Here is a 22,069-nt window from a genome sequence, read left to right on the forward strand (position 1 = left end):
AAACAAATACAGTAACATTCCACGCCGTTTGGGTGGATATTTACAAGATAGTTACATTGGTGAACTGGAAAAAAAACATACTTATTTTTCTTTATCTCTTGCAATTATTTTTGCCTTGGTGTCACCCCTAAAAAATTGTTATTAAATAGGTTTATGCATCATTATTTATATAGGAAAGTACGCGTTGAAACATTATGACAGGTAAAGTAGAGTCCACCTGATTCAGTGGACTGAGTGCGGTACATAGAAGACCTGGGTGAACTCTGAGTTGTCCAAGTGACACCACACTCGAACATATCGGGTTAGTAGTCGAATACAGTATTTGAAGAACTAAAAAAACAAAAACAAGCTTGACTAACGTGATAAATATCTAACAATAGCTAACTATATATATATATATATATATATGTATATTATATTTAAATATAAATATATATATGTATATATAATATATATAAATATATATAAATATATATAAATATATATAAATATATATAAATATATATAAAAATATAAATATAAATATATATATATATATATATATATATATATATATATATATATATATATATATATATATATATATATATATATATATATATATATATATATATATATATATATATACATATAGGACTATATATATACATATAGGACTATATATATATATGTGTATATATGTATATAATATATATATATATATATATATATATATATATATATATATATATATATATATATATATATATATAGTTATATATCTTGGATACGTAATGGACGTTTGCAAAGTTTGTCCTACTTATGTATCGGTGCATTACGCCATACTGGATTGAATCCTGTAGCTACAAGTCAACTCAACTAGAGTTAGTTAAAACGACTATTAGAGCTTCTATTTCTAAGAGGTTTTTTTTATAAGCAGCGCCCTTTAAAAATCATGAGCTCGCACCCGTAGGAGGTTATTTAAAGTCCACCTAAGCCCGACGGGTACTGGACTTGTGCTAAGGAAAGACATAGGAAAAGAGAAACATCAACGCCTTCAATGTTGAAAAGTATATTTTAATGATTTTAAAACTTTTATTTAAAGAAACAAATAAAGCTAAATAAAATAACACTCAATTTAGTCAGTAAACATATATGTAAAATAATGTGTGTTTAAAACGACTTTGGCGATAAAATGTAGTCAGTCCGTTACTTTCAGTTGATTGCCGTACCATCTTCTGGAAAATAAGTAAATTGCATATAAGAAGCGCACTAAATGTGGCGAGCCTGCAAGAGGCCACACCTGTCATTAGCCACACATTAACAATCAATTTGAACTTAATGGTGAATTTTTCCGAAGTTATTACTCGGAAAAAGATTCTTTGGCAGAAGATACGAAACTCAATAGTTCAGCGCATGCGCAGTGACATTAATAGCTGCGCTTTTGTTAGTTTTAGGGTTAGGGCTGGAGTTAGGGATAGGGTTAGGGTTTTGCGTTTTTTTTTTGTAAACACACGCATGCGCAGTACCATTGAAAACATCGTCGCAAATGAAAGCAGTAGCTTCCATCCATTGAGCATGCGTATCTTTTTCCGGCTAGAATCGGTCAATTTTTTTTGTCCGTCTATAAAATATTGCCGGAATGATCTTCCATAAACTTGCTCGTATATAGCAGTATATAGGAAGGCACGTTCAGTGCAATCAGGCTATTGAAAAATGAAGTTTATTATAAAACCGCCCATTATTTGGTAAACAAAATACATAAAGGAAAATTGTCTCAGAATATTTTTACGAGAAAACCATCTAAGAGCAAGTCGAGCCTTTCAAGCAATTTAATTGTAAACAAGAAAGCTAAATAACTCATTTGTGAATAACTTAGCTGAACTAATGGGGTAAATCTTGCTGTTACGATCGCCGTCTGACAGACGCAGAACAGGCGAACGCCCCGGGTTCGTTTAATGTAGTTAGATAGAAACCTTTGGACAGAATGAGCACACCTGCATCTACGTGGGCTTGTTACAACAGTCTAGGGGAGCTAACACGTAGGAAAGATGAACTCAACTTAGGTTTAACTGACAACTACTATTTTAATTTGTGAACAAGCATGTACAATAGACACTAAGTCAACACCAAAGTATAATTCATAAGAGCAATAAATAAACCACAAAAATCACTTACAGATAACTCAGAGATACTGAAATATATCTAACAATTAGATATCAAAGTCACAGGTAAGGCCTTGGTGAAATAACACACCTAAATACAATATCATAAGCACTGGAATAACCATACAACTTGATGAAAGAACACACCTAAGCAATATCTCATAAACACTTGAATGGCCATACAACTTGGTGAGAAACTAAAATATATCACTACGAACTGAACAATTCAAATAAAACCTCACACACACACACACCGCACTGTGTCTCCCGGGGTCTAGGTCAAAGTCCCTTCGAGAAGTCTCGTCTCGAGTTTTTATCTAAGATCAAAACCAAGGGAGGTTACTGTAATGTTGTAAGGCCATTGGTCGAGGATCGGTTAAGGATCTTCAATGCCAAAAGACCATTGACCGAGGATCTGATAAGGATTAAAATCAAAATCACATGACGTGACGGAGTTCAGTTGACCGAGGAGATCAGGTGAACTAACAACTCTCCCAACGTCAATTACATAACACAAGCCAACTAAATAATATAAAGAAAGAAAAGACCTAAGTAGGTCACAATGCCTTTAAAACGACGTGTGAGCAAGTATGCTAAACTAATGGGGTAAATATGGCCTTTAAAACCATGTGAGAAAAACTGTGCTAACCTTGTATGTCAGCAGGGACTTCCTTCTCCAGGGACTCGGAGAATCTATAATCATCGCCTTTTGAATGTTTTCTTAAGCTGGATCTTGATGATTCACTGAACGCTAAACAAATCACAATTTAAGAAATATGTGATTCACTGAACGCTAAAATAAATCACAATTTAAAAAATATGTGATTCACTGAACGCTAAACAAATCACAATTTTAAAAAAGCGTGATTCACGGTGCTCTAAACAAATCACAATTAAAATGTGTGGTTCGCTGAGGGCTAAACAAATCACAATATAGAAAAGGTGTGATTCATTGAACTTTAAACAAATCACAATAAAAAGGTGTGATTCACTGTGCGCTAAACAAATCTTAATTTAAAAAAGGTGTGATTCACTGAGCGCTAAACAGATCACAATAAAAAAACAACGGTGTGATTCATTGAGCGCTAAACAAATCGCAATTTTAAAAAGCTTGATTCACTCTGCTCTAAACAAATCACAATAAAAAGGTGTGATTCACTGAGTGCTAAACAAATTGAAATTTAAAAAGTGTGATTTACTGAGCGCTAAAACATCACAAGTTAATAAGTAGGATTCACTGATATAAAACGACGTAAATTACAATCTTACCACTACTGAAAATGATTTCGTTGGTCTTATAGCCGAATAACACCATCCACGCATTTAATACGTCCCGTTTCAACAAGCAGTAAAAGGTGAAGATAAACATACCCTGGAGTAATACAGGCAGTACATAGTGAAGATAAGTGTATCCTAAAGAAACATATGCAGTATATGGGAAAGATAAATGTATCCTAGAATAATTCAGGTAGTACATGTTAAAGATAAATATACCCTAGATTAACATATGAGGCGCATGACAAAGATAAATGTATCCTATAATAATAAAGGCAGCACCCGGAGAAGACGTATGCATTGAAATATATAATGAATATAAATATATTTGTCTGAAGAATTAGGTTCCAGTCTGCATAGCTTTTGGTGTCGCAGGGGCAAAAATGCAATTCCATAACTTCAAGGCGATGTGCAATCAGGGTAGCTATGATGATGTGCTGCTAAGTTAACTTCAGAGAGTTGTTGTCGAATATATGCGCTTTTATACTTTTCATGAACTTTGATTATAGCTGGAACAACTGCTGTCTTTCCCTATTTTCCCTACTGTCTATTAGCCCTACACTGGTCATAATCTTCCGTTCTTAGGGGTCATCCATAAATGACTTCACGCTTTATTTTGACGGTTTTTACTTCCCCCCACCCTCCACTCCGTCTTACGTCGTCACAAAAAGCCAGACCCCCCACCTAAAATTACGTCACACCTAAACCTACAACCCCCCCCCCCTCAAAATTGCAGTTGAATTTTTTTTTAAACATCGATATTTTTCCAAAATCTTGTCTAAACTATTACAATTTATTAAAACAGTTATCTAAAACGCGAAATAACGTCTAAAATTCGCTTTCTAATGCAAAAATGTGACGTCGCAACATCTGAACCCCCCCTCCTCCCCCTCATCACACATCGTCACAAAATTACGACCCCCCCCCTCCGCCTTACGAGTGTGACGTCATTTATGGATGACCCTTTACCTGTAGAGAGTTAAAAATCGAAAACAGGTAGCTAAAGAGCGTTCCGAGCTGACCGAAGGTAAAGAAGGCAAAAATCCAAGTCAAGCCTAACAGTATCAGAAGGCTGAAGGCCGCTCGTAAATTTACCCTAAAGCTGAAAAGTGACATTCGATGTAAATAAGTTGATGGGCGGTATGGGACAAAAAAAGTAAGTTCGAACCCTAACCGCATGTGCTTTTGTACTGCTAGACCACGCACCCCACATACACACACGTCCAGCACTCCCAAGACACACCGTTCACCTAAACACCTCCAGCCCTTCCCTCCATACATACATCCTAATCCCCCCCCCTTCCACAAATATACCTCCAGCACCCCAACACACACCTTCTCCCTACTCACCATAGCACTTCCCCCCTACCCCACACATACATCAAAATTACCCCCTTCCCAACACACACCTCAATCACCTCTAACACACACTTACTCCCTACACACCTCTAGCCCTTCCCTCCATACATACATCCAAATCCCCCCTTCCACACATATACCTCCAGCACCCCCAACACACACCTTCTCCCTACTCACCATAGCACTTCCCCCCTACCCCACACATACATCAAAATTACCCCCCCCCCCAACACACACCTCCATCACCTCTAACACACACCTACCCCCTACACACCTCCAGTCCCTCCCCCCCCCCACACACACATACATCCAAATCCCCCCACACACACCTCCAGCACTCCCACACACACGTCCCCCTACTCACCTCCAGCACTTCTCCCCACCCCCCATACACCCCCCCCCCTCACCAGCACACACACATCCAGCTTGTATTCGCCAAAGAGATTAAAAAATACAACTGTACAAACTTTCTATCCTCTCCTATCATGAGAGACGAATGCCTCCGGTTGCTCTTGGAAACTTCACGCATGGTCAAACAAAAAACGTAAACGTTCAGTGCTAGGGAGACCGAGATGGGTGAGACTAGCGTGACGTAGAAGGCCGGCTTCTTTATCCAGCAGCTGGAAGCCAAAGCAAGAGTTAAAGCATACAATTGATAAGAAAAAACCTGCACGATGCTATGCAGTGTTTCTTCCAGACTTTTTTCTCCGGGGGGGGGGGGGGGGGGGGGGCTCTTGAAATTTTCGGGGGGTGGGGGGGGGGCAATAGACTTTCTTCCGGGGGAGGACACTGTTCAAAGTATATATTTTCTATATATATTATATAAATTTCATCCCCCCCCCCCCCTGGAAGAAACTCTGATGCTATGATTTTAACCAAATCTTTGGCGAACGTATTACACAAGCGCGAATTGGGATTGATTAGACATACTTTGCTTAAACCAACTAGCAACATTTCAGAACCGAGCAAAATCCTTCCGATCTAAATCAACTACATTTTGATTTAGTTATAGTGTCTAATAATTGTTCTCCGTCTATTTCTATAATGCAACACTACCCCATTTAGCACTCGTGCAGTTCTAAAAATAGATCAGTGGCGTAGCGAGGTCGGGTGTCACCCAGTGCGGCACTTAATGGTGTCACCCCCCCCCCCCCAGAGGCGTTGCGACCCTTTCAGATTTTCGATTTGCACCCCCCCCCCCCTCAAACTTTCGATTTGCACCCCCCCCCCCCCCCTAAAACTTTCGATTTGCACCCCCCCTCAAGTTTTTCTCTATATATTTTGCTATTTTTTGCCTTGGTGTCACCCCCCTAAATGGTGTCACCCGGTGCGGTCCGCACCCCCCGCCCCCCTCTCGCTACGCCCCTGAACTAGACAGAACAGACATATTTATTTAAAACTTTTAAATTAGCACATTGAAACTCATTTTCTATTGTTAAAAAACTCAAACAAATACAAATTCAAACGGCTAATTAAAACACAAGTAATTAAGTCTTAATTAAGTGTTGTGTTTCTACATTAGATCATCTACAGAACAAATATTGAAACGCAAATTTTCGCCCTAATCAAAGTGTCTTTACTTTTACATTACATTTACTATTTCCTATTATTAATAATATAATACTCCGTTAAACCGATTCGAATTTTTTACTAATCAGTACGAAAAGCATTACCTTCTAATTATGTTAAACATAAGCATATTACTTATGTTAATAAAACAAAATAAAAAAAAAGCACTATGTATTTCTAGAAAGTAAACGCAGTGTTTTAAATGTTACCCATTCGTATCTTACATGTGGTTTTTTAGGACAAGTCACATACGCTGTCAACAAGCGTGTATAATTTAAACATTAATATGTGAAAGATCCTAGGTTTCGCTTGAGTTAAATCTTCACATTTAGCTCACACAATCTACCCCACTTATAAATACACATTCCTTTCGTTTACACATTACGTACACACAATACATACACATTAATGTATCAATGTCTTTAATAATACTCGTGTTTACGTTATACAACCAGATGCTATAAAACTTACAACTCTGTGTTAATCTTTCCATAGTTCTTGGATTCGTTTAGAAGCAGCGTAATGCCAACAAATATCGCAGGCAAACCTAAATACACACAGCCAAAAAGATTCAAAGTGAATAACCAGTGACACATAATTTGATGCATTATCAATTAGATTTAATATGTCGGTTTTGTGTTGAGGTTGGCGTGGTCGGATCGGTAAAGCACATTGCTGCTAAACCGAAAAGTCCCTATTCAATCCCCAGGACAGGGGTCGGGGTGGTTGAGTCGGTAAAGCTCATAGTTGCTAAACCGAAAAGTCTCGAGTTCGAACCCACGGGCAGATGAGGCTCGTTAGCTGGGGACAGCCACTCTTCTAGGAGAGACTACTCCAAAATCAAAACAACTGCTGCCTTGTAGTTTGTTCTTGGTTGGACAAATGATATGGAAGCAAATCCATAAAGAAAAGCAGGCTGAAATCGGAGTCAAGGGCTTCAAACATCACCTACTAAATGTACACAGAGAGCCCCTGAAACACCACCTACCCCATATGAACATATACTGCTGTTTAATATCACATACACCATGGATATGCTGCTGTTTAACATCACATACACCATACATATGCTGCTGTTTAACATCACATACACCATACATATGCTGCTGTCTAATATCACATACACCATACATATAATGCTGTTTAATATCACAAACACCATACATAATATGCTGCTGTTTAACAACAAATACCATACATATGGTGCTGTTTAACATCACATACACCATACATATGCTACAATTTAACATCACATACACCATACATATGCTGCTGTTTAACATTACATCATGCATATGCTGTTGTTTAATATCACATACAGCATACATAAAAGTAGAAACATCACTTACCCCAAGCAAACAGAAAACACTTCAAGAAAAAGTAAGCGATTTGTATGTTAAACACCTTCACCACCGATATGTACATGAAAAATGCATTTACTGACATCCAAAACATAGCAGCGAGTAGCGAGTAATGTAGTAGGGCAGCCATGGCCTGAAAAATAAACATTATAGGCAGCTGTTGGTGAACACTGGGTGTATATATTTATTTCTTCAACAGCATTATAAATCAATACCTATATAAAACAAGTCAATAAAAAGTCTAGTGACAATTTAAGCGCAATTTCCTTATGTTATCCATAACAATTTTTAATTTTTTTGTGGCCGAACGAAAGGATTTTTTTGCGCTAAAAACCTACACGATGCTCGGTTTAAATTAAAAATATCATCCTAGACCTACACGATGCTCAGTTTAATAATTCTTAATTAATTTTTTGTGACCGAACGAAAGGATATTTTTGAAAACTTTCTTCGGCAATATTGTTCTAAAATATGTCAGGAATCGATTGGTAAAAGTCGCTAAGTGGTCTGGTTGCCGAGATATGGACCAAAAACTGCATTTGTTCGAGGTTTTTTGGCTTTTCCGGGAAATCCAGGAAGGAATTCCGGGAATTATTTTAGCCCACAATCATCCTTGGAACTTGCTTAACATATTTGCTTTAGAACTAGTCCTCGATATTGCTTCGTTGAGGAGAAGATACCACTTAAAGCTGCGGACACACATCCATTCATTCATCCATCCATCCAGAAATGACGAGTTAATAATCGCAATTGTCCGTATGGAAATTGCGCTAAAAAGAGAATGTCCGACAATACTTATGTTACACATCTTTATCATTTTTTTCTTTTTTTTTTTAGAAGGCCCGAAGTATATTTAGTGATGTAGGCCTACTCCTTTATGATAAGCTTTTCATTCATTTTGAATTATGAATCAGTTAATGGGAAAAGGAATTCGTGAAAAGAAACTAACACCCAATAGTCTTTACACAAACCCTCGTTTTGTTCTGACTATACGAAATAGAATGACTAAATCCATGAATATTTGCACAGAATTTAACTAGATACGGTTCTGTAAGGTGGTCCTGTGGTAGAGCATTCGGCTGCTAACCAAAAATCTCGAGTTCGAGTCCGTGACTAGAGTTCAAGAACGTCCAGAAATTATTGTGGCCACATGATTCATTCAATACCGATGCCACAAAAACATGAACTCCACTCAATACACCCCAAGGACCGCCAGGCTAAAAGGGAGTTAATTTACGATTCTGTAGGAAAAATCTTACCTTACAGGAAGAGTTGTCCTCTATGACATCTGTAGTAAAATGCCCCAATAGAAAGAAGCCATTGAAGAGCATCAGTGCCCAGCACAGATTGTATACTATTTTAGAGGGAGTATTTTTCCTCAAATTACTAGGGAAAGAAATAAGATTTTTTTGTGTTTTAGAGGGACTATTACCCCTAAACTTTCTAGCAAAAAAAGTTAATGTAAAATGGTTTGTAGGGACAATTACTTCTATGAACTGTAGAGGTAAAATTACCTCAGCTTTCTAGTGAAAAGATAATATAATTCATTTTAGATGGACTAGTGAAAAAGATAACATAAAATATTGTAGAGTGATTATTTTTTATAATTTGTTTCCTTATATATATATGTATATATATATATATATATATATATATATATATATATATATATATATATATATATATATATATATATATATATATATACATATATATATATATATATAATACTTCCTCTTGTATAGGTGCCTTCATTAGTTGATAACCGTAAATGATTTTAAAACTCCATCGTGTATGTAACCGATTAACACAAATCTTGCACGGATTATATATTGAAACGTTGAGGTTTACAAGAAAAGAATAAGTGAAGTATTACCAATAACTTTATGTTTACCAGCTAGAACATGAAAACGTTAAAATTTGATGGCGGTCTCAAAAGCATACTTTATAATGATCGCTACAGAATGCTTCAGAAGTCTATAGTTGCCGAACCTACTAAAACCAAAAGCCACACTGGATGTTGAAGATTAGCGTTTTGTTTTGATAACTACAAGATCCTAACTTTGTCTCCTTTCAAACAGCGTTAAGGTCTATGCTAAATTTAAAAACAAGAATAGAACACGTTCAAAGTGCGTTGAACGTATCTAACCACAAACACAAGAACCAAAAAACAAAAAAAAATAATTTTATTATCATAGTCTGTCGACATCTTGCCAAACGGACTGGTTATTTTTATAAAACCAATAGTGTAGATAAACATTGCCTAAACATTTTACGAGTATGACCATTATTCGAAAATTACCTTCTCGTAAGCAGTCATAAGATCCCTTAAATAATATATTGAACATTATATAATCTTGCCAAACGTGTCGGTTATTTTTATAAAACCAAAAATGTAGATAACATTTTCCTTAATATTTTAAAAGTATGACCATTATACGTAAATAACGTTCACACAAGCAGTCAATAGATCCCATAAATAATATATTGAACATTATATAATCTAAAATAATCACTAACTAATGTATCACTTACCTGAAGATAGTGTAATTAAATATAGTTAGGAGTAGGCAGCAAAATGATATCATACTGCCCGCGATTGTAATGATAGATAACCTCTCTAGGTGGGCCTCGCTAATAGAAGCTTTTACCTCGTATATATCCTGTATACAAGACGAGAAAATTGGGTATCTAAACGAGAAAATCATATTGTGAAAGATATACGCAGTGGCGTTGCTAGGTCGGGAGTTACCCGGTGGGGCACCTCATGGTGTAGCCCCCCCCCCTTTCTGTTTTCTCTGTAAATTATAGTGTGCATCACTGATTAAAAAAAACATATTTATTCTATATATCTTGAAATTTTTTTTGTCTTGGTCTCAACCCCCCCCCCCCCGACCTCCCTTCAATGATGTCACCCGGTGCGGTTCGCATCCCCCGCCCCCGCTTCGCAACGCCTCTGGATATACGTATAAACATGAACGATAACTGTTGTGTTTAGTCTTTTATATTGACTGGTTTTTATACATTAATGTGGGCTGAACTAAAGAGAGCTGCACAAAACAGATTTTGGAAATGTGTATTTTGAGCCATTTGTTTCTCAAGGGCTTAAAAGATATAAGGCAAGTATGTTTGTCCACATTGTGGAAGTTGCATTTAAGGTTTAGACATATAACGTGTATGAGAAGACAAAGGGCTACATTTGTCCAGTTTATCACGTATCTATATATATAATTCTCTTCTGGGATCAGTTAGAAAACAAGCTGCAAGCGCCTCCTTGCAGTCCCCTCTCTTTCTCTCTATCACTATCACTACCACCCCCACCCCACCCCCACATTGTCTGGTGAGCTGTGGTCACGCTGTTTACATTATACAATCACAGAGACGGGTTTGGTGACGGCTATTAGGGGCAGATAATTTAGTTTGAAACGATTTTAAACTTAGAGGAGGTAACTAAGAGGAGGCTGCTTTTACGTGGGGGGAGGGGGGTTTAGTGTTTTTAAGGAAATATTTTCAGTGGCAGCATTGGTACTGTCGAATTCACAAATTATAAATTACTGAAAAGTAGGAAAAAAAAACAAACAACTTAATAGCGGCGTATGATACGCAGCAGGTCGGCTCGTACCATATGTTAGGAAAGAGGAATGCGTGGACGAATGGTATAGTGTCCGACAGATAACTGAAAGATCTCGAAGGCTACATTTGTTAAGTTTATCGTCTATCTATCTGTATATATAATTCTCTTCTTGGAGACCCTAGAAATCAAGCCGTAAGCGCGCCTTGCAGTCCCCTCTCTTCTTCACTGGGCAAAAATTAACCTCCCCCAACCCCACATGGTCTGGTGAGCTGTGGTTCACGCTAAATATTTACAATCGTAGAGCCGGGTTTAGTGACGGCTATTAGGGGCAGATAATTTAGTTTGAAACGATTTTAAACTTAGGGGAGGTACTAAGAGGAGGCTGCTTTCACGGGGGGGGGGTGTAGGGTAGGGGTTGGGGAAACGAGGGTGGGGGTAGTATTGTCCTTAACGGCCTACTGATAGTGTTTTAAAGCAAACATTTTTTAGTGGCAGCATTGGTACTGTCGAATTCACAAATTATGAATTACTGAAAAGTAGAAAATAAAACAACTAAATAGCGGCGTATGATATGCCGCGGGTCGTCTCGTACCATATATTAGGAAAGAGGAATGCGTGGACGAATGGTATAGTTTCCGACTGATAACTGAAAGATCTCGAGATTGGATCTAGGGCCAGGCGTCCATGAGTCCACTAGACTGTGATGGGTACCTGACCCACGTTGGAAAAAGTAAAAGCGCCTGGGCACAGTGATGACTATCCCATCGCTTCGAATGTCAAAGTCATGAAACATGTGAACTCTATTTCACCTACCATTTATTTAATTAGGTTTTTTAAGTTATAGTTTTCTATACATGTGACAAGGCAGAGCACTATATCAGCTCACTAAATCCATATGAAACAAGACAATGGGCTACATCAGACCACTAAATCAATATAACATATGAAACAAGACACTTGACTAAATGAGACCACTAAATCAATATAACATATGAAACAAGACACTTGACTAAATGAGACCACTAAATCAATATAAGATATGAAACATGACACTTGACTAAATGAGACCACTAAATCAATATAACATATGAAACATGACACTTGACTAAATGAGACCACTAAATCAATATAACATATGAAACATGACACTTGACTAAATGAGACCACTAAATCAATATAACATATGAAACATGACACTTGACTACATCAGACCACTAAATCAATATAACATATAAAACAAGACACTTGACTAAATGAGACCACTAAATCAATATAACATATGAAACAAGACAGTTGACTAAATGAGACCACTAAATCAATTTAACATATGAAACAAGACACTTGACTAAATGAGTCCACTAAATCCATATAACATATGAAAAAAGACACTTTACTAAATGAGTCCACTAAATCAATATAACATATGAAACAAGACACTTGACTACATCAGACCACTAAATCAATATAACATATAAAACAAGACACTTGACTAAATGAGACCACTAAATGAATATAACATATGAAACAAGACACTTGACTAAATGAGTCCACTAAATCCATATAACATATGAAACAAGACACTTGACTAAATGAGACCACTAAATCAATATAACATATGAAACAAGACACTTGACTAAATGAGACCACTAAATCAATATAACATATGAAACAAGACACTTGACTAAATGAGACCACTAAATCAATATAACATATGAAACATGACACTTGACTAAATGAGACCACTAAATCAATATAACATATGAAACAAGACTCTTGACTAAATGAGACCACTAAATCAATATAACATATGAAACATGACACTTGACTAAATGAGACCACTAAATCAATATAACATATGAAACAAGACACTTGACTAAATGAGACCACTAAATCAATATAACATATGAAACATGACACTTGACTAAATGAGACCACTAAATCAATATAACATATGAAACATGACACTTGACTAAATGAGACCACTAAATCAATATAACATATGAAACATGACACTTGACTAAATGAGACCACTAAATCAATATAACATATGAAACAAGACACTTGACTAAATGAGTCCACTAAATCCATATAACATATGAAAAAAGACACTTGACTAAATGAGTCCACTAAATCAATATAACATATGAAACAAGACACTTGACTACATCAGACCACTAAATCAATATAACATATAAAACAAGACACTTGACTAAATCAGACCACTAAATTCATGTAACATATGAAACTAGACAATGGGCTATTTCAGATCACTAAATACATGCAACACATGAAACAATATAATAGACTCTATCGGACCACTAAATGAATATAATATATGAAACGAAACAATGGGCTAGAATAGATAACTAAATCCATATTGCATATTAAACAAGACAATTTGCTAGATCAATCACTAAATACATATAAAACAAGACAAAGGGCTAGATCAATGAGTAAATACATATAAAACAAGACAATGGGCTAAATCAGACCACTAAATAAATAAAACACACGAAACAAGATAATAGGCTAAATAAGACCACTAAATATACCATATGAAGCGAGACAAGGTGTTGCATCTCACAATTTAATAAATTATCACCACCAACACGGCACCACCTAACACCATATACGAGACCACAGAGACCCACCCCCTACCCACCATCAGAAGCCCGAAGTTCGTTAAGTGATTACACGCGCAGATGGTCTTGTTCTCTGATGACGAGACCAGCTCGCAGCCCTCCGTCGACCACTGGCCCAATTCTCCGCTGTCCGACCGGTTCCAGTAAACACAGCTGGGCTGGTGTGTACCCTGAAACAACACACATGCAATGAGGGGTAGAACCTCGCGACAAACAAGGAAGGTCTCGAGTTCGGATCTCGCGTACAAGAGCGTAGGTCGTCCCTGCGCCCACCCAGTTCGATAGGTACCAAACTCATGTTAAAGAAACAACGGTGGTCAGCAGAGTTTCTTTCTGGCATCTCTTCTGGGGGGGGGGGGGGGGCTTCGCACCCCCCTCCCGAAAAAATCCTACCGCCCCCCCCCCCCGAACGAAATGAAATTTATATAATTTATATAGAAAATATATACTTTTAACTGTGTCCGCCCCCCCCCCCCCCCCCGAAAAAATCCTACCGCCCCCCGAACGAAATGAAATTTATATAATTTATATAGAAAATATATACTTTTAACTGTGTCCGCCCCCCCCCCCCGAAAAAAGTCTACCGCCCCCCCCCCCCCCCCCCCGAAAATTTCAAGTCCCCCCCCCCCCCGGAGAAAAAAGTCTGGAAGAAACACTGGTCGTCAGGCATCGTGCTGAAGACACTAAATGGAAGACTTTAAAACATATAGACTCTACTTCCTCTGCCCCGTTTTGTCTGGGGCAGGAACTGTAAATTACGATGATCCATTTCAAAAATGAAAATAGCTAAAAAAAAAAAAACGATCATGCGAATCGGTGCAATTGAATCTAACACAACTTAAGTTCAAAAATGTACTTTTGTAATTCACATACTTAAAATGGATCACTAAGCGTTACATTCTTTGTCGAGCGCATAATATAGCTCAGAAGCTTAGCATACATGTTTGCCTACACATCAATAAATTGTCTCAGTCCCGACCACTCGAACACATCAGATGCGAAAAACTATAACCAGCTAAACAATTTAAATCACACGCCAAAATAATACAAAACTCCTATTCAGTTGAAAGGGCCAGAACAGATATAGTTTTACTTTATTATTATTATTGTAAACATTATTGTTAAATGAAATATCTTTTGAAAATTACAAAAGTTAAATTTACATTGGCTTTCTTGAATTACTACCGCTAATAATAATCCGGTTTGTAATTTGTTAAACTTGATGTCAGTAGTGAAATCGTTAGACAAGGCTTTCGTGTAAGGTTTAAGGCTTAAGTTTTAAAATAATGAAAATAAAAACGCATCCGTGTCAGAAGGATGACGGGCTTAAAAATTGTTTGTAAATGTAAAACCTTTAGGGGTCGGCGTGTTCGAGTCGGTAAAGCTCAAGGCTGCTAAAACGAAAATCTCAAGTTCGAACCCTCGGGCAGATGAGGCTCGTTAGCTGGGGACAGCCACTCTTCTAGGAGAGACAACTCTAAAATCAAACAACTGCTACCTTGTAGTTTGTTCTTGGTTGGACAAAGGCTATGGAAGCAAATCCAAAAAGAAAAGCAGGCTGAAATCAATGATTCAATGGCCTCAATGGCGCATAACCAGTTGACCCGTATCCTTAATTGTGTTGGAGGGGGATCCCTTCCAACACTAAAATTAAGAACGAAGAAGAAGAGAAGTAAAACCTTTTAAAGCACATCACGCCGCGATCCTATCGACGCCTCTAAACGACCAATCCTGGTTGTGACTTACTTTATCTGCGTGTAACAAGGTTATTAGGATCCTCTCATCAACCAAGTTTACTTGAGCGCCTGATATTATCGCCGACAAGATGGGTTTAACAATGTACTGGTCAGAATAGTTTTGCGTCTGGAAAGAAATAGTAATCAATCGGTCAACAATTATCCGTCAACTATACAGATTGTGTTTGAATTATCATTGCGTTAGTACTTCACTTTATAGCGGATGCTTTATAATACTGGTTATAATTATAATTATCTTGGTACTTATTAGTGTAATTTTTTGGCGAGAGTTGTCTTTGTAAGATATTGTAAGAGGGGTCTACTTCACCTTCTTTATGGATCCTTTTCTTTCTAAACGGGGAGCTTTACAATATATTTATTGCTGACACTGTATTGAATTTCAGTCATAAATATCAGTCAGTTAGTGTTTAAATCGAAAGCATGTCTGGTTCTTCTTCTGTAAGGTCTGATTAGTTTTTACAAGCTTTTATTTAACTCACGTCCTCTGTCGGTCGCCAGTCGTCAGTCTAGATCGAAACGCCGGAGCGAAAATTCGGACACTTCTAACTGACAGATACGGTTCGTAATTGGTGCGTGGGTCAAGACATGAAGACATTGCATTACGACATTAAATTTGACTTAATTGGATGCCTGATTAATTTTTTATGAATTATTCTTTAATACAATTAAGAATTACGTGTCAACATTTTATGAGCAGCTTACTCCTTAATCTGCCTGTTTTTTTAAAACCATATATTTCTTTATATTTAGCGCATAGTTAAATAAAATCTTTTTATTAAAACATTTTTTAATTTAAAAAACAGCGTCCCTACTGATTAACCCCTTCAGGTTTTGTCCATCCAAAAACAATCTACAAACAGTTGTTGTTTGAAAGGTTTGAACTCTCACGTCAGAACACGTCGTCATTGGTCTGGATTTTTCTCTGATTGTTCCGATAGGCGTCGCTAGGAGGGGCGCAGTGGGAACGACGACACCACATTATATTTTTTTTTAAATCCAATTTTTTTTTTTACATTTATTCAGTGCAAAATTAACAAAGGCTACTAATATTTGAAAAGCAATTGATCTAAATGTCGACGACAAATTAAAATACCCTCCCGTTTTGTACACTCGCTGTTCCTTACTTCCCGAATAATTGCCTGTGATCAGGGGTTTACTTACACACAAACATATAAATCAATCGTAATGCAGCGTGTTTTAAAATGGTAATGAAAGAAACTGATACACGTCTTACAACAAACAGTTCTTCCGTCGCATGAACAATAAAGACTATCCTTCCCTCTTTGACACTGGCCGAAACAGACGTTAACGGAATATTGATGGACGTTGATTCGGTGGAGATGTTCTTCTTAATCTCAATATCAAGCTGGCGAAAGAGTGGTACAAATAAACGAGTTGAGGGTTGAGTAAAAAGATACACTAGTCCCTACATTTGTTGGGAATAAACGCGGTCAACAACACTGATAATACAAATAGCTCTCTTAAAATTCTTAGAAGAAGCAGGCGAGAAAATTTTAAAATTAAATTCTTGATAGTTATTATTTCTTTTTTTTTTACAGCCACTATGATAGAAAAGATTCAAAAATGCATTAAACACTACCCTTTAAAATATCAGTGCATGTGAAATAGAGTTCACCTTGGTCAGCACAATTCCCAGACGCCATTACTTTCATTAAGCTAAGTTGGGTAGTTATTAGAGTTAGTTGGACTCAGGGACGTAGTACTGACTCGGGATCCGAACTCGAGACTTTATAGTTAGTCGTGGAACGCTCTAATACTAGACCACGGCGTCTTTAGAAATGCATTACATATAAGCTTCTTTGTTAAATAACAAGAACACGATTTTACAAAATAGCACTGAAAACGGGACGGCAAGTATAATTAATCTACACTCTATATTTGTTTACTAGGGTATTTTGCTTTATATATTTGTAGTTAAATGACGTACATTTCCTGCCGTTAGATCTCCAGTGGACAAAAAACCAGAGATGGACATGACAAGTTCTCCTGTAGTGTCGCTAGGTAGCCTGAAGCCTGAAACTGCCAGCAGCTTCTCCACGTATTTGAAAGATCCGTTCGTTAAGGGCGTCCTCTCAGCCACCTTTTCTATGACGTCCAGCAGCCTTTAAAACACAGGGAAGGCTTTAACTTACGCGAAGGCAGTGGCACTTAATGGTGTCACCCCCCAGAGGCTTAGCGACCCTTCCCGGCGCCCGGGAACAAACACTCAATTTTCGATTTGCACACCCCCCCCCCCTCAAACTTACGATTTGCACCCCCCCCCCCCCTCAAACTTTAGATTTGCACCCCCTCTACGCCCTTGTCAGGATTTGTCAAATTTGCTCTTAAAAGACTTTTTAACACACCAATTAATCGCTTTATTAAGTGGAATTATCGTTTTTCTCTATATATTTTGTTATTTTTTGCCTTGGTGTCACCCCCTTAAATGGTGTCACCCGGTGCGCACCGCACCCCCGCCCCCCCCCCCCCCCTCGCTACGCCACTGCGCTTAGGCTTAGGCTCAGACGTAAGCTTAGTGTCAAGGCGTAGGCATAGGCATTAGAAGGCTTAGGTAGGCTTAGGCTTAGGTTTAAGCTTATAATTAATTTTAGGGTTTGGCATAGTCGTAGGCTTAGACTTAGGTTTAAGCTTATGATTAGGTTTAGGCTTAGGCTTAGATTTAAGGTTAGGCTTAGGTTTAAGCTTAGGCTTGTATTTAAGCTTGAGTTTCTGATTGGGTTTGGGCAAGTATAAGAAATGTTGCAATTGTATAAAGTAATTTAATAAGCCAAAGACCTTTTTTTTTCGTGTGCCATTCCAATTTCAAGCCGAGCGACGATTACATCAATTTGCAATAGACAAAGTACATTTACGTTCAACACATGCTCTAAACACAGTACCTCTGTTTATTAAAACCTCCTTCGGCACTCAAGTGCTCCTTGTGGTGTACCAGCAACTCGTTCAAACAGAAGACCATGGCTCGGGAGACGCCGGGCACGGCTAGGCTCTCATCTTGGCACAGGTCTTCCAGCTGCTCTATCGTACGCTCGTAGTCTTCATTGGACATGTGCCGACTTTGGTGTAAATCGTGGGCGAGCAGCGATGCGTTAATTAACATTGAAGCCGCTGTGGCAGGTGGGAACGTGGTTATCCCCAGCGGCTCCATAGTGGGTAGTGTTGTATCTGTTGTACCATCTGAGAATTAAAAAATATATTTATAAGAGTATATATATATATATATATATATATTTATTTATATTTATTTATATATATACATTTATATATATATATATATATATATATATATATATATATATATATATATATATATATATATATATATATATATATATATATATATACTAGCAGCATGCCACAGCAGTTTCCTTTTCGGAGCATAGAAAAGAATGGCACAAAACAGTTACGTTTTACAGCTAATACGGTCCTTTTCATTTGACCTCAGTCTGGTATTTCGTTTGGCTCTGCCATGTTCAGCAAAACACAATCTGTGAGGGGTTTTTCGACTAATTACTGAAAGACACTTCTTCAAATGTCGTTTGACCAAGTAAACACTTCCACGGAAACGATAAATGCCCAAATAGACACTAGACCTAATGCGACAAACGCGAAACAAGTCTGGCTCTAATCTACGAGGCAGGAGTTGTTTGATTGTGCAGTTTCATGTCCGATATATGATGCTGTCCTCAACAAACAAACCTCACCTTCCCGACTAGGTATCTCAACAGACTAAGCCATCCCCTTTTCATCATTAACTTTCACAAATTATGTGTTCTTACTTGTAATTTTTATAGTCAAGCTGCTCCATTTCGGCACCAAGTTTTCTTGAATGCTGAAAACAGAAGAAGTTAAGTTTGAGTAGAACTGTGGCCGAAATTTCTATTGGGGCCTTTTTTTTTTTTTTTTTAATTTTTTTTTTTTCTTTTTTTTTTGTGCCTCAGACATGTAATTTACAGCGTCAGTTGTGTGTTTGCTTTAGTATTACAGTTTTCATCATCGGCTTGTTAGGACTGATACAGATTTACAATAGTAATATTTCTTTCTTACTTGTAGCCTACTTTAATTCATTTAAGATGGTGTACTTATACATAGATCTAATACAAAACGTCCAAATATAAAAATATAAAAAAAATAAATAAAAAAAAAAACAACCTGAAAATGCAAATGTGTAATTAAATGATGATTCAAGGGATTTTTTTCCCTCGGCGTGGTGGGTGAGGGGGTGGGGGGGGTGGGGTAGAATTTGGGTTTTTAAGTAGAGCTGAAATAAATTTGTGATTACAGAGAATTAAAATGATACAAATTTTAAGCAATCGGAAAAAGTTATGTTATTACAACGCGACACATCAAAGCAAACATTCTTCCCTTTCAAACATTGGGGCCCTATCAAATGGATTATGTGCCTCTGTATGTGACAGCGGACAGCGGGCGGACCCTAAGCCAAGAGGCACATTGTAAAAAAACTGGATTTATTCGCAAATGCGTAATATTCTTAAAGCATTTATTATCTAAATCAGTTATTAAAAAATTAATATGGATAATTTTGAAAAAGAAAAAGTTTCATTTTCTAAACGTATCATTTTAATTAACGTCATGTGGAATCACCAAAGTCAAAGAACATGTTTCACCCTTCACAAAAGTTTAAAAAAGGTTACACATTACTTCACTCTGTTTCATTTATTGTCGATTACTTCCCGAGATAGATACATTATTTTTTTTCCCTTGAAGAAAAACAACCTTAGATTGGGGGAATAAATACTTTTTATTAGTTTGTTTTGGTGTTGGAAAAAAAAAAATATAATTAGCGTGGGTTGATAAAGGGCAATGTGGTAGGTAAAACGCGGTTGGTTTTGTGTTTGCCCTTGCGTTTACGTTATGTTTGCTTATTTTAATTTGTGTTTTGGTTTTGGTTGGTTGTGGTTAGGGTTATTTTCAAAAGTAATATATTTTCTTAAATCCGAGCAATGCCGGGTATATGCTGATAACTAAACACACTAGTGATGGTCCTTTAAAGATAGATTTTTTTTTACAGAGGCTAGTGCAAGTAATAGGATAGATTAAAGCAGAAAATATTCTGCAGCGTAAAGGTACAAAAAAAAAAGTAGGTTGGTGAGAGATAATAGGAAATAATATGACCAAAAAAAAAAAAAAAAATAATCTAAGTTAAAAACAGAATGTCATTTGGAGGAAAGACATCCAGAAGTAAAACGAGGGAAAAAAAGTATTTTTTGGTCTAAAATAGTTTTAGGCAAATGAAATCTGAAAGAAAATATCAAGCTACCACTTCCTGCTAAATGTTTTTAGCCAGCCGTCGGCTGAAATATTGAGATGTGTCGATTCGCCGACATAGGAGTCTTCCCATACCATCTCAACGTTTAAGTGCTTCGTTACCTCCTTTGGGCAGTGTGGTTTATCTATAACAAAGTTAAAAGCAATTGATACAATTTTTTAATTTTGTTTGTCTGCAAATCTATGGGAAACACAAAAAGACATATACAAGGCAAACAACAATGAAGAATAACAGACAGAATAAAATAGATGTTTCTAAATAAAATTTCAACGCCTGGAGTGAGTATCACATTTTTAGACTTGCTTTAAAATCGCCCTATCGTATATCTAAATTAAAACCTGTTCAATAAAGTTTATCTCCTAAGATTCAATATTTACGAATAAAAAAATTCTTTTATTTGCTAATGAATTTCATATTTTTTTCAAAAATCTCAATTTCTAATATAAAACTTTAAAAGTGTCTGATTTTGCTTTTAGTTTAAATGTTACTGCAACAGCAATGCAAGGGGTCGGTGTGGTCGAGTCGGTAAAGCTCATGGTTGCTAAAATGAAAAATCTCGAGTTCGAACCCTCGGGCAGAGGAGGCTCGTTAGCTGGAGACAGCAACTCTTCTAGGAGAGACAATTCCAAAATCAAACAACTGCTGCCTTGTAGTTTGTTGTTGCAAATCCAAAAAGAAAAGCAGGCTGAAATCGGAGTCAATGGGCTCAATAACGCATAATCAGTTGACACGAGTTCAAACCCTCTGGCAGATAAGGCTCGATCACTTTCAACACTAAAAATTAAGAACGAAGAAGAAGAAGAAGAACAGCAATGCACTAATTATTAAATATATGTATAGATAAAGATTGAATGACATTGACAATATTATGAACGTTACTTTATTTCTAACAAGTCCTAAGAAATACCTGAATCTGCAAGAAATATGGAACTTGGATCTACATTTTGGTCCTTGAAGTAATTATTAAATATATGTATAGATAAAGATTGTATGACATTGACAATATTATGAACGTTACTTTATTTCTAACAAGTCCTAAGAAATACCTGAATCTGCAAGAAATATGGAACTTGGATCTAC

The 22,069-nt window shown here is 36.9% G+C and overlaps 1 protein-coding gene across 1 annotated transcript; it reads right to left on the bottom strand.

Moving 5' to 3' along the window:
• Positions 1 to 1,111: 1,111 nt before the first annotated feature.
• LOC131942551 (adhesion G-protein coupled receptor G2-like) lies at positions 1,112 to 21,943 on the bottom strand. The gene is made up of 17 exons (XM_059302448.1): positions 21,897 to 21,943; positions 20,981 to 21,113; positions 19,479 to 19,531; positions 18,582 to 18,876; positions 17,630 to 17,804; positions 16,916 to 17,047; positions 15,671 to 15,787; positions 13,945 to 14,094; positions 10,244 to 10,371; positions 8,968 to 9,094; positions 7,697 to 7,841; positions 6,819 to 6,894; positions 5,246 to 5,398; positions 4,389 to 4,521; positions 3,414 to 3,516; positions 2,794 to 2,895; positions 1,112 to 1,217 (listed from the first exon to the last, which is right to left on the bottom strand). The coding sequence occupies exons 2-17, from the start codon at positions 21,064 to 21,066 to the stop codon at positions 1,195 to 1,197; spliced, it is 1,998 nt and encodes a 665-aa protein (XP_059158431.1). The 5' UTR covers positions 21,067 to 21,113; positions 21,897 to 21,943; the 3' UTR covers positions 1,112 to 1,194.
• Between the last annotated feature and the right edge of the window lie 126 nt (positions 21,944 to 22,069).

The sequence above is a fragment of the Physella acuta genome, unplaced genomic scaffold, assembly GCF_028476545.2.
Source record: "Physella acuta isolate Inbredline_101_S28 unplaced genomic scaffold, ASM2847654v3 ptg000412l, whole genome shotgun sequence".
Lineage (NCBI taxonomy): Eukaryota > Metazoa > Mollusca > Gastropoda > Physidae > Physella > Physella acuta.

Coding starts and splice junctions, on each gene's coding strand:
- LOC131942551 (XM_059302448.1), bottom strand. CDS start 21,066: ATGGTATGGGAAGACTCCTATGTCGGCGAATCGACACATCTCAATATT. Junction 15,788..16,915: donor CGACGGAAGAACTGTTTGTT/GTAAGACGTGTA, acceptor ATTTCTTTCCAG/ACGCAAAACTATTCTGACCA. Junction 4,522..5,245: donor ATGATAGGAGAGGATAGAAA/GTTTGTACAGTT, acceptor GTCACTTTTCAG/CTTTAGGGTAAATTTACGAG.